The following is a 12,823-nucleotide window of genomic DNA, read 5'->3' as shown; positions in this document are numbered from 1 at the left end:
TTTAACATTTAAAGTTCTGCTAAATAACTTAAAAAACTGGCTTAAGAAATTAAACTAGTTTTTAAAAAAGAAGTTAAACTAGTTTTTGTAATGCAGGATCAGTTCCCCACGCCCATGATTAATTAAGACCACAGCAGCACCCAAGCTAATTTGCATATGAATCTTTGGCAAAGAGGAGTACTCCTTGAACCACCTCCTAGAAATAACGGGGAGTGGCAGAACAGGTAGTGCTTCCAAAAGCCCATCCCTAGACTCAGGTCTTCTGTGGTCCACCTTGCATTAGCTAGAATCCCATGAGAAACAGTCCCAGCCACTCTGATCCCAGGGTCTGATTCGGCACATTTTGGGGGGGAGGGGGCGGTTTAAGCACTATATTTTAATGACCCAAGGACTATGACACACAGCTTGGTTAGGAATTATTGATTAATGCCTTCTTCAACCACTATAAAAAGTAAATATCTTACCTCAAAAAAGAAAACCCAAAATGAAAATTGGTTTATGAGATTAGCTAGTGATTTTGCAAGATAAGCTTCTAAAGGCCTCAGGAACTGAGGACCATGATAGGTGAGTTCGGGGAAAGCCAAGGGCGCACTAGGAAGGGGAAGCAGGAAAGGGAGCCTCCACAAAAGGTAGAGGCAAAGGGAGGCGAGGGGGCCCCAGGAGACCGGCTGGGAGATCAGCCGGGAGGAAAATGGTGCTCTGAGGGCTTGCTGCTCTTAGGGGGTCCTCTGCCTGAGGTCTCGGAGTGCACCAAGTAACTTAGACAACAAAACAAATTTAGAAATGAGAGGTACATATTTTATTTACCAGGAATGATCTTATCAGGTCCATTTCTGGAAGTTATTTCCGTGAATTCTCTTAGAATTTTAGCAGCCTTTTTTGCTTCTGATTTCAAATTGGAAGGTATAGGGTTATTCACTGAAAGATCAAAAAAAAGATTTCAATGAAAAAATCTAGTAAATAGGAGTTAGAAATTTATTATACTTTCATTTTTTTCTCATGCAAAATTGAGCACTAACCAATTGTATCCTTCTAGACAAAAGAAATGAACTGTAAATCCTCAAATTATTGTCTCATCTCTATTTTCCTGATAAATTAAATTCATTCTGAGATTGGGAAACACTAAACTCTCAAAATCCCAGAAATTATAATATCCTGGGATTGAAAGACCTTAAACAAAATCTGGTCCAATCTCCCAATTATGCATCTGCTCTCTGTAATTCTTAACTCGCCTCAATACTAATTAAAAAACTTTAAAATTTAAAGAATTAACAAAAGATGTAACTTACAATGGTCTATAATAAAAATATAAAATGTACTATATCTAGGTATTTTTGTCAAAATATTGAACTGTCTGTATGGATTGTCCTTATTAGTGAAATTCTAAGAGACTCGGAACGGAGTGATTACTCCATGTGTTTGTCTTGCTTGGGTGTCCTCTAGTCATACAAGCACGAGTGTGACCCCACGAATGCACAGATAACCCTCCCAGACCTGAAGTGTGTGGGGACGGATCGTCCCTTTCTCACAGGAAAAAGGAATCCTGAGAGTCAAAGAGATCAAGAGGCTTCAATGTCAAGTCTGTGGTTTAGGCCATCAGATGCATTTTTCATTTCAAAGATGATGTTTTCAGCTCCGAAAGTTCCATTTATTTTGGTTCTTCCCATTTCTGTCCTCAGTAGATTTATGTTATTCTTTAAATACTGGAGCATATTTGAAAAGGTGCTTTATCCTTGACTGATAATTGCATCATCTCCGGCCTTTCAGGATCTGTTTTTGACAGATTTTTCTCCTAGTTATGGGTTAGATTTTCCTGTTTCTACCCATTTCTAGTAAGATTTAATGGTTGCTAGAGATGGTGAATTTTGCCCCACGGAGTGTCTAGATTGTGTTTCTTCTTTCGGGTTGATGCCCTTGGTGGCAGGCACTGTGGGGAGTTACTTGCTTGTCACCTCAGTCTTTCCAAGGCCTGCTTTTGTGTTTAGCTTGGGTGCCTGTAAAGTATTTTTGACGTGAGCCCTACCATTATGGTGTGACTCTTTGGGTTCTCTCCCAGCGTCCTTGGGTTTTAATGAGCTCTCTCCCGTTTGGATGGTGGGAACTGCTTCCCCTCAACCCTCACTGAATGGAAGACCGTTCACCTCATGGCTTCCTGGTAGCTCCACCTTGGAAGTCCCACCCATACACACGGGGTTTGGTATGCGGCCAGGGATTCGTGGGGTCCCCTTGCACATTTCTTGAGCCCCTCTCTTCCGGGACCTGCTTTGTAGGTTCCAGTTTCACTGGGCTCCCCAAAGCCTGTGGTCTCTTTCATGCAGCGAGAGCTGCCCCTGGAAGGTGACTTCGGGCAGGAAAACGGGCAGGCATGGGCTTCACCTCACTTCTCCCTCCTCCCTGGGGCCCGAGACACACTCAGCCGGCATCCAACATGTGAAAGCAGATCCTCGCTGTATTTTGCTCAGTTTCTACGGGTTTACAGTAAGTGGCAGTAAGTCTTTTTTGTCATGAACTTCTCAGTGTGCTTTTATTTGTTGAGTAATGTAAAATATCTTTCCATTCTTGTCAAATCTCTCATATTTTCTATAAGGGGGGTATTTCTCTGTTTCTTATTCATTTATAAAGTAAGGGAATTAACCTTTTTCTAGAATATAAGTCACAAATATTGATACACTGTCATTTGTCTTCTGAATTTTCTTATGATGGTTTCTTTTTCTTTTTTTTAAGATTTCATCCATTTATTTGACAGAGAGAGAGAGCGTGTGAGCACACAAGCAGGGGGAGGGGCAGAGGAAGAGGGAGAAGCAGGGTCCCCACTGAGCAAGGATCCCCACTCGGGCCTTGATCCCAGGACCCTGAGATCATGACCTGAACGGAAGGCAGACGCTTAACTGACTGAGCCACCCAGGCACCCCTTATGATGGATTTTCTACTTTTGTCTTAATGGAATCAAGGTCATCTTCTCTTTTAAGTTTTACAAGTATCTCTAATTAAATGAAATGACTCACAAGTTCACATGGAAAATAAACAAGCAAGAAAATAGAGGGAGGGGCGCCTGGGTGGCGCAGTCGTTAAGCGTCTGCCTTCGTCTCAGGGCGTGATCCCGGCGTTCTGGGATCGAGCCCCACATCAGGCTCTTCCGCTGGGAGCCTGCTTCTTCCTCTCCCACTCCCCCTGCTTGTGTTCCCTCTCTCACTAGTTGTCTCTCTCTGTCAAATAAATAAATAAAATCTTTAAAAATAAATAAATAAAATAGAGGGAAAAAGTATGTAAAAGAATAGTAATGAGGGGGGACAAGTGCTCTGCCAGAAGCTGCAACATATTATAAAGGCTCCACAATTTATAATAGATACAAATATAGGCAGAAAATTCAACTTTACAAAATGGAAAATTCAGAAACTGACTCCTATAAAATAATTTAGTATATAATAAAGATAGCACCTTAAATCATTGTACAAAAGGTGTATTACACAATAAATAGTGATCTTTTGGGGGAAAACGTTTATCCCCTGCTTGTTACATGGGGATAAACTCCAAATTCATCAACGATTTGAAATGCCAAAAAACAAACCATAAAAGGACCAGATATTATGTGAGAATTACTTTTCAAATTCTTAATACAAAAGGCCCAAGTATGACAAAAAAATCTCTATTTTTAAATGATCAGAAATTATGGCATAAGCATACTGTAAACAAAAAGGAAAATGTATATATATGCAAATATTGAAGGAAAAAACCACCCCTACTGGTAATATCCACCAGTACTACGGTCTGCATTTTAGTGTCTGCTTCAAATGATCCCTATTGCTACATAGGTAGATTATTTCCATTTTCAGCTTTCATAGATACCACTGCTGGCTGGCAATCATCTTCGGATAGAGTCTTAAGAGTTGGAATTGATGAATCAAAAAGACCCAAAATTTGTTAGCTTTTTATTACATTACCAAATTGTCTTCTAAAAACACTACCCAAGTTAAACTGAGCCACCCAGGCACCCCAAAATACTACCCACGTTTAGAACCACTGGGTATTACCATAAAAAATTCCACTGTTAAGGCGACATTGGGGAAGTCTGTACATCAGAAAAACAGGATGACAAATTTTATTTGAATTTATCTGAAGACTAGTGAATTTTTCTTTTGCTTGATTGCATTTCCTGTTCTGCGTATTTCTGCTTCACATTCTTGGACTGCTTCTCTGGTGCCGTACTCCTCTTGTCTATAATTCTAATCATGTTGCAAGTCTATGTCTCTGCTTGCTTTTTAAAAAATTATTTATAGTTTTTCAGCGTTTGTTTTTATTTATATGGCAACATTTCTCTGGGCTTTCTACTGTTTTCATCTTTCTATTACTGTGACTAAAGGCCTTGATTAAAAAAAACAAAAACAAAACTAATACAGCCATTACTCTATATTCTCTTCTAGAGCTTACATTTTACATTAAATATTTGGCCAACCTCAGACTTATATTGGTATAGGATATGAAGAACCTAGTATTTTTAATATACACAACACAATTTATTGAATAATCCACAGTACTTAATTAAAAATGTCACCTTCATGACAGAAGCAAGAAAAATATATTCATATATATACTTGCATATTTAAATATATATGACAGAGATGACATGGTAGTTTAATAAATTATTCTGGGACAACCGGTCATTCAAATAAAAACAAAATGAGATTATAATATCACATCATACACAAAAAATTTCAATAACTGATCTCCTTAATACTAAAGGCAAAATTTAGTACTTTTAGAATAAAAGTAATAGAAAATATCTTTATTATTTGGGCAATGGAGGAATGCCCCAGACAGTGCACAACAACAACGGGAAGCCACAGCTATATTCAGCTACATTAAAGTCACGACAAAGTTGGGTCAACATACATTTGAAAATAAAAATATAAGTGACAGGGGCGCCTGGATGGCTCAGCCGTTAAATGTCTGCCTTTGGCTCAGGTCATGATCTCAGGGTCCTGGGATCAAGCCCCGTGTCAGGCTCCCTGCTCGGTGGGAAGCCTGCTTCTCCCTCTCGCACTCCCCCTGCTTGTGTTCCCTCTCTTGCTGTGTCTCTCTCTGTCCAATAAATAAATAAAATCTTTAAAAAATATATATATATATAAGTGACAGACTGGAAGATACTTGTCATACGTATAAACGGCAGAGATACAGGGTCCAGAATACAGAGAGATCTTCAAAAATCAATAAAAATACAAGTAGCACAACAGAAAACTGGGCAAAGTGTTCAATTAGTTAATTCACAGAAGAGGAAAATTCTGTGGCACACACTCAAAAAAGGAAACAAATTTTCCTCAAGAAGAGGATGAATAAATAGCTTGGTGTAGCATTAAAACTGTATTCTATACAGAACTTCAAACAAATTAGAGACCCATGCATCAACGTGGGAAAATGGGAATAACACAGAAAGGGAAAACCAGCTGCATAAAGATATGTGGAGTATCATAAGCTCACGACACTGTTTCAAGGCATGAGCAAAAATAAATATATATATTTTTATATAAGATTTATGCATAAAATATAAAATTTATTTATAATAGAATACACATAATATTTATGTGTAAAAATTATATATAAAAATAAATATATATAATAAAAGTATAATGAGACTTGATTTGGGGGTGGGGTGGTCTTGGGGAAGGCTTCTCTAGGGGGCCTACTTGATGTTTGCACTTTTCTTCCTTAGGCTAACATAACGTGCACATATGTTATGTTATCCTCAATAGTCCCTTGTGTGTCTGAAATATTATATCACTAAGATTGTTCAGCATAAGCTGAATATTAGGTGATGAAATATTTAATAAATTAGTGGCCCCTTATACCACTGCTGTAAAAATGTGCATAATGGATAATGACTCCATAGGGTGTCTATCATTTCAAATCTGACCTCTCTGGGCCAGCAACATTTGTTGCACGAAGAGGCGTGGAAAAGTAAAAACTGTATGTTTACCTTTTCCACATTCCTGTGCACACACGGCCTCCCCCTGTCCTGCACACATACGCGCAAATAGGCACCAACAAAATTCAAAGGCCAGGGATGTGGTGAGAGGCTGCACATTAAATATTTAATTGTTACGGTCTGCATCTGTCTAACATAGCTACTTCTGGAATTTGAATTTCTAGGAGCTAATGTAAAGTTACTCCTCATCTTCTCAGTCATATACTTATTTAAAAATGGAACTATCCCATCTTGATGACGGTATTGAGAGACTGAAAGCCTCATACTCTTTTGGTATTGCTCCTTTTACGGGCAATGGTTTCTTTTAAGTACAGAGATGAACACAAAAAAGTTTTCAAAAGCACGTAATTTTTCTATAGGGAAAGAATCGTAAGACAACCATTCAAAATTATGTCAATTTACTAGTAACCTTTGAATTTGTCCTATTATTAAGGCTTTGATTATACAGTTTGGATTTAGAGGGTCTCAGAAAAAACTAGAAAAATTCCAATTTCCATGGTTATAAAGACATTTGGGCCTTTAAAATACATTTTATGGAGTTAGTTTTTAGCCATGATTCCAGGTGACACACTAATGACATACAATTGTTTTTTGGTATTCCCTAAGATCTAGAAAATAAATATATGGCGAGGGGCATTTCCAATTTTCCAAATTTCCAGTACGGTATTGGTACAATTGATAGATTTTAAAAGCCATGTTTGGGGGCGCCTGGGTGGCTCAGTCGTTAAGCATCTGCCTTTGGCTCAGGTCATGATGAGGCTCCGCTGGGAGCCTGCTTCTTCCTCTCCCACTCCCCCTGCTTGTGTTCCCTCTCTCGCTGCCTGTCTCTCTCTCTGTCAAATAAATAAATAAAATATTAAAAAAAATAAAAGCCATGTTTGGTGAGCATACACTGAGATAGGAGTGGCTTCGTTTCCATTTTGGCTGCTGAGGGAGAGGAGGTGTGAGTCAGCAAACCCGAGCACACCTGCAAAGCTAACACAAATTTGTCTGCTCACAAGGTACATGCATTGACTGTAATTTGCATTATAACTAGATGAGATTCTCAATTTCTGTTGCTGTCTAAGCCGAGCCCCCATACCCTACCTTTCATAGGATGAATGAATCGCATGCAGACGTGCAACTTTACAGGTTGTGTGGCTGGGACAGCGGGTTGCCCACCCACACTGTGCGTCTATGCTGCGGTGCGGCACTGTCCCCGGGAGGCAGCTGCCCAGAGAAGGTGACACGACACTGGAGAACTACATTTTTCTCCACCCACTCTCTCCTGTCACCATCACAGTCCCAAGAGAGACGGATGGAACATCACCCCATGGGGAAAGCCACCCACTACCTACACTGGACTATGTTATTTGAAGGAGAAGAAATTCTTACGGTATTAAGTGATTGAGACTTGGAGGCTTTTTATGGCAGCTAATATTACCCTAATTGTTACATTTTAAAAATTATCTCTGATCTCTGAAGAAGTAAGATGGTGGAATATTTGCGATTTTCATTTTCTGACTTCAGACTAGATTTGACTTGTTTTATATATATTCTAATCACTTAATTGGTTTGGAGAGGTGGAAACATGGGTAAAAACACTTTCTAGAGACAATCATACATATGTTAACATTCTTATCTCTTTGATTACATAATATTCACAGTACACTATTTGCAAGTCCTTCTAAAAAAAGCAAAGCAGTGGTTTTGCCTTTCTATTAAATGTTAAAACATTTAAAAAGACGTACCTTCTCTATACCCGTACCTCCTGTTAGTGTACACCGTAAAACAGTTCAACGCTCTGGGGCCCCGTCTCAGCTCTCCCGTACCCCAGCTGTGCTGCCCCTGCAGCTGTAACCCCTCCTGCCGGGCTCCAAACAGGACGTGGAAGGAAACAGCAGATTGAGAGGGTAGTCTGCTGTGAGAATTATTTGTTCTGGATGGCACCTGAGGCTGAGAGAGCCCCAGCAAGGATGGGTTTGGAAGAGTGCGCACTCCGTGGAGAGGACGGCAGAGGGCCACGTTCCCCCAGGCCGCACCTGCTCAGGGGCTCTTGGGACACCTTCCCGGGTGCAGGCAGTCAGCAGCTGGTGGCGAGGGCCACGGTTGGAGTCTGGGTGCTGGCAGGAGCTGTGCAGCTCTGGTTTCTGAGTAGAGGGGCCTCTCCTGGGCCTCTCCTGTGGCTGGGTGCGCTCCCCTGGTGTCCTCTCACCACATGCTGACACCTGCCTGTCCCTCTTGCAGTGTTCCTCCCACACCCACTACTGAGGAAGCTCATCACTGGGCCCGTTTGAAAGAAGTAATACTTTGAGGAACGCTGTTTCCCACAATGGACCCCAGAGCCCACAGTGAAGGGCGTTTTCGGAGGTGAGGGGCAATAAATTGAAAAGGGACCCCCGTCCCCCCAGGGGTTAGCTGACTATGGCCCTGGGCCAAGTGCAGCCACCACCTATTCACCTATGGCCTAGGAGGTAAGAACAGTTCTTACATTGTAATGGCTGAACAAATTAAATCAAAAGAATAATAATATTTTGTGTGAAAACACATTTTCAAAGATGTAACCAGTGAGATCACATCACAGACCAGCGTTAATAGCTGACATTTATGATTTATTTTGATGATAAGGAACACGAACCTTGAACCTCACGTAGCAAAATGTTCTCCCATATAATCACATTTGTCTCATCACAAGACTTGTATTACAAAAAATAAAAAGTTCTCAATTATATTTCAGTTTTTATCCAATAAAAAAAAACTGCGGTCATTGTTTTCTGTCTGGTTAAGTGTCTACATACACCCTCAAAGCTTAATATATGTACCATCTGGCCCTTTAAGAAAAAACATTGCCGACCTCTGCCCTCTTGAAATGCAGCTCATTCTTCAAGACCAATTTGAAATGCTGCTTCTGAGTGAAGCCAATGTGCACACCCCTTCGGATCACTGAACTGTTGCCAGGGCTGACCTCATGGGCACGCTGTCTGAGCAGGCTTACGGGGGTAGGTCAGCAAGGTGGCCTCCTGTCTCCTGCGGCTTCATGACCTGTCCCTTCCTGGGGCAGCAGAGGGGGGCTTCTCCACTGTGGCTTTGCACAAACCAGTCAATGACCTGAGGAGCTCAGGAACAAACCTGCCCCCTGGTCTGGTTTCAGGGTTCTCACAAGGACCCAGAAGCCACCAAGGCTGCTAGCACTGCCTTGATCCACCTTCTGGACAGCATGAAGAGGCAGAGGCCAGTCCTCCTTTTTGGTTTCCTACCAGGGTCCTCTTGTCCCCCAGGCCCCATTGTTTTCCTCCTCCCCACCACCAGCCTGGCCCAAAGATGATCAGTTCGGGTGGTGTCGATTCAAAGCCTCCTGACTGGTTTCTCTGTTCCTAGTCTTGAACCCCTGTGGTCATTTCTCCATAGAAATGTTCCATTTAAGTAATAGCTAAAATAACAGTACCCCATTGCTTGCATCCCTCAAAGTTTTCCCATCATATTTAGTCTTCACCATAGCCTATATCCTTACTCTGTTAACCATATAGATCTGTCTGCATCTATATCTATCATATCTGTCAATCAATTATATCTGTCTGTCTGTATCCACCATATCTACCTACCTACCTACCTACCTACCTACCTACCTACCTGTCTACCTACCTGTCTACCTGTCTACCTATCTACCTACCTACCTACCTACCCACCTACCTATCTACCTACCTATCTACCTACCTACCTGTCTACCTGTCTACCTACCTACCTGTCTACCTGTCTACCTATCTACCTACCTACCTACCTACCTACCTAGCTATCTCAGTCTTCCTTGTACATCTCCTTCATAACAAGGTCAACACCATCGGGGTAAGTACATCGACTATTTTATTTTATGAACTGTAATATCGCCAGCACATACACCATAATGACATATAGTTACGTGCCCAATACATGTGTTAAATGCATATTTGTGTGGCTTTTGGGAATTAGAGGTTAAATCCCTGTGAGGACTAGACAGAGTCCATTTACATACAAAATCCAATGGATTTAGAAGAAAATGTGCCGAGTAATAGAAAATTTCTCTGCCTCTCAGATGCTATAATATTTCCCAGACCTTATGAGAGACAAGAGCCAGAGGGAAGCAAGGGACAAGTCGATGGTGCAGCACCCTAAAGCAGTCCTTCCCAGGTCCTCTAAAGAAAGGGAGGATGAAAAGAGAAGGAAACCCAAGGAGGTGTGACTGCCATGAGACCAGTGCTGCAGCCCTGTGCACGCCCAGCGCCAGCATGGCTCACCCCACGAAGTTCCTGTCAGCCCAGGAGGCATGAGAGGGCCAGCAGTGCTGCCCGCAGGAGGGTCAGCCTGGACTGTCGGAGCCTTGTGAATGCAGCAAGGGGCAGCTTAGCAGAAGCTCCTGGACTAGTAGGCACTGAAGGCCAAAAGCAAATCTAAGTGGGCAGTGCTAGCCCAGACCTGGCATCACCCTGAAACATGACTGCCTCCAGGGAGAATGAAGACAGACAAAGTTGATAGAAAACAAGGGTTCATGATACATTTTCATATTTTTGGCACTTGAGTTTGTGATTTCAGGCTCACACCCACCCAAGTGTCTTTTCTTCCTACTTCCTTTGTGTTCCCAACTTTTTCTTTTTGCACCACTAAACTACAACCCTTGCAGGGCAGAAGCAGGACGTTTTACTGACCTCTGTGCTCTGCAGTGCCTTGTTTGTATGTCTGGACGCTCAGTACAACTTACTGAATTGGATTAGCAAACTGTGGCAGAAATGTGTTCCTTCTCCCCCTGAACACCTATGTCTTATTTCAGAACCAGCACGGTTTGCACCTTTCATTGATGCTACCCCTAGAATGGAGCAGGTGACCCGAGTGTGCAGATAGGAACAAATCTCATGCCACAGCAGAGCTTCAAACCAAAGCGGACCTATCAGCATCTCACCAAGTGCTTGTGTGGAACTGCCAGAACTCCTCTCTCCCAAGCACTTCCGTTTGGACGTGCTACAAGATTTTGTCCGCACAAGGGGAGAGCCTGAGAGCAAAGCTACGCAGAAAGGCACTGGACAAGAGCTGCAGAGAGAAGCTGGGCTCTGCGGCCCTGCTGGAGCCCAGGACTAGGCAACAGCTGAAGCCACAGCAGCTCAGGACTGTCCAGTCACTTGGCCCAGCACATTTTCCCTTTCTGCTAAAGCCAATTTGGATCAGATTTTCTAACACATGCAACTAAAACTTAGTAAATAGTACATAAATCTTACCCCCAGAAGACTTTCTGCTGTGAACCCTATCAAGCAAGCAGAATCGAACCAGTCAAATAAGCAAATTCCACAGTTGAGAGCTGCTATTGCAAACATCCTGCTGTGGAGAAAGGTCGCAGCCTTTTTTATAAACACGGGAAGGGGGCTATTGGACTTGGGATTCAGACATAGCCTCCAGCGCACCACAAAGTGCAGTCTCTAAGCCTTGGTCACGGTCAGGATGCCTTCGTGTTCAGCTCAACTATACAAGACTCTGTTTACTTTGTTTTAATAGCACAGATTTTATTAAATTTCTGATAAAATCATATTGCCTGGTCATAGTTATGTATAGTGAATTTCTCTGTCAGAGCCAACAAATAATAACAATTTAGACATAAGCCTCAGTTCCCGTCCTCAGCATCAAATCATGGCTCACCCACTTTCCCTCTCCTGTGCCGTAAGGGATGTAGAGAGCGTGGTCTGGTCAGAAGTTATGAAGATACAGGTCATTACTAAAGAAGCCTTTTACATTTTAAATCATGGGTAGCATCTGAACATTCATAAAAGTCTTGAGTCTTGGGGCACCTGGGTGGCACAGCGGTTAAGCCTCTGCCTTCGGCTCAGGGCGTGATCCCGGTGTTACAGGATCAAGCCCCACATCAGGCTCCTCTGCTGTGAGCCTGCTCTTCCTCTCCCACTCCCCCTGCTTGTGTTCCCTCTCTCGCTGGCTGTCTCTATCTCTGTCAAATAAATAAATAAAATCTTTAAAAAAAAAAAAAAATCTTGAGTCTTGAATCCCGAGGCAAAGCAAATTCTCTAAGAATATTTGAGTTTCCTCTTGAGAGTGAATGGCTGCCAAACCTCAAGCTAGGAAACTTAGCTTAAAACTTTCTCAAAAATGATTAAAACTTTTGAAAATGTCCATACTAAGACAATTTTATTGTAAATTAAGAGTTTCTAAAATACTGGGAAGAAAATTTTTACTTTGGAAACCTCAAAAGCTTGAAAGGAGCTTAAGCTGTGGAAAAAATTTACATATGGGCAATAAACTAGGGGCTGGGTCACTTTGGCAAACTTGCCACCTGCGGGGAGAAACTGACCCCGGTTAAGCACCCCCCACCCCATTACTCAAGGCCAGGACTTCCCAAACTTTCCTTCATATCAACAAGCACCCACGATAATATTTTCCTCAGTGGATGCTCTTCTCTGAGAGAGGTACGTACAGGAAAAGTTTAGAAGTTTAGAAACAGTTTTCCAAATGTCCATTAATTAGATATTAACCAAATTATTAAGCCTTATAACTTACATGAAATAAAGGTTAATTCACTGAATTGATAAAACCCTAACCCAAATCAAAGGAACTAGAATGCTGCTAAGGAAATATATAGAATAAATAGATTAAATCTTAGTCAAAGTAGAAGAAACTTCATACATCTATATAATTTTTTAAAGGCTTAGACATACTGCCCTTAGCTCAGAAGCTTTATTAGAACATTACCATCTTGAACGCCACTGTCCGACAACGATGGACATTGTTTCTTAAGTGGACTCTTACCTTTCTGTGACCTTGGTTTAACTACATCCTTTGACTGAAGCAGACAGAACTTATCAGTTTCAGAAATCAAAACCGGTCTCTCTGGTC

General features: G+C 41.8%; 1 protein-coding gene across 1 annotated transcript in view; it reads right to left on the bottom strand.

Moving 5' to 3' along the window:
- The window catches only part of SH3YL1 (SH3 and SYLF domain containing 1), a 38,791-nt gene that overhangs the window by 23,563 nt on the left and 2,405 nt on the right, over positions 1-12,823 (bottom strand). The window contains exon 2 of the mRNA XM_026517894.4: positions 808-918. Within this exon, the coding sequence (XP_026373679.1) occupies positions 808-918 (111 nt within the window). The remainder of the gene's footprint in view (positions 1-807; positions 919-12,823) is intronic.

Source organism: Ursus arctos, unplaced genomic scaffold (assembly GCF_023065955.2).
Source record: "Ursus arctos isolate Adak ecotype North America unplaced genomic scaffold, UrsArc2.0 scaffold_8, whole genome shotgun sequence".
NCBI classification, from domain to species: Eukaryota; Metazoa; Chordata; class Mammalia; order Carnivora; family Ursidae; genus Ursus; species Ursus arctos.
The sequence above is the reverse complement of the archived record's forward strand: the minus strand, read 5'-3'. Positions and strand labels throughout refer to the sequence as shown.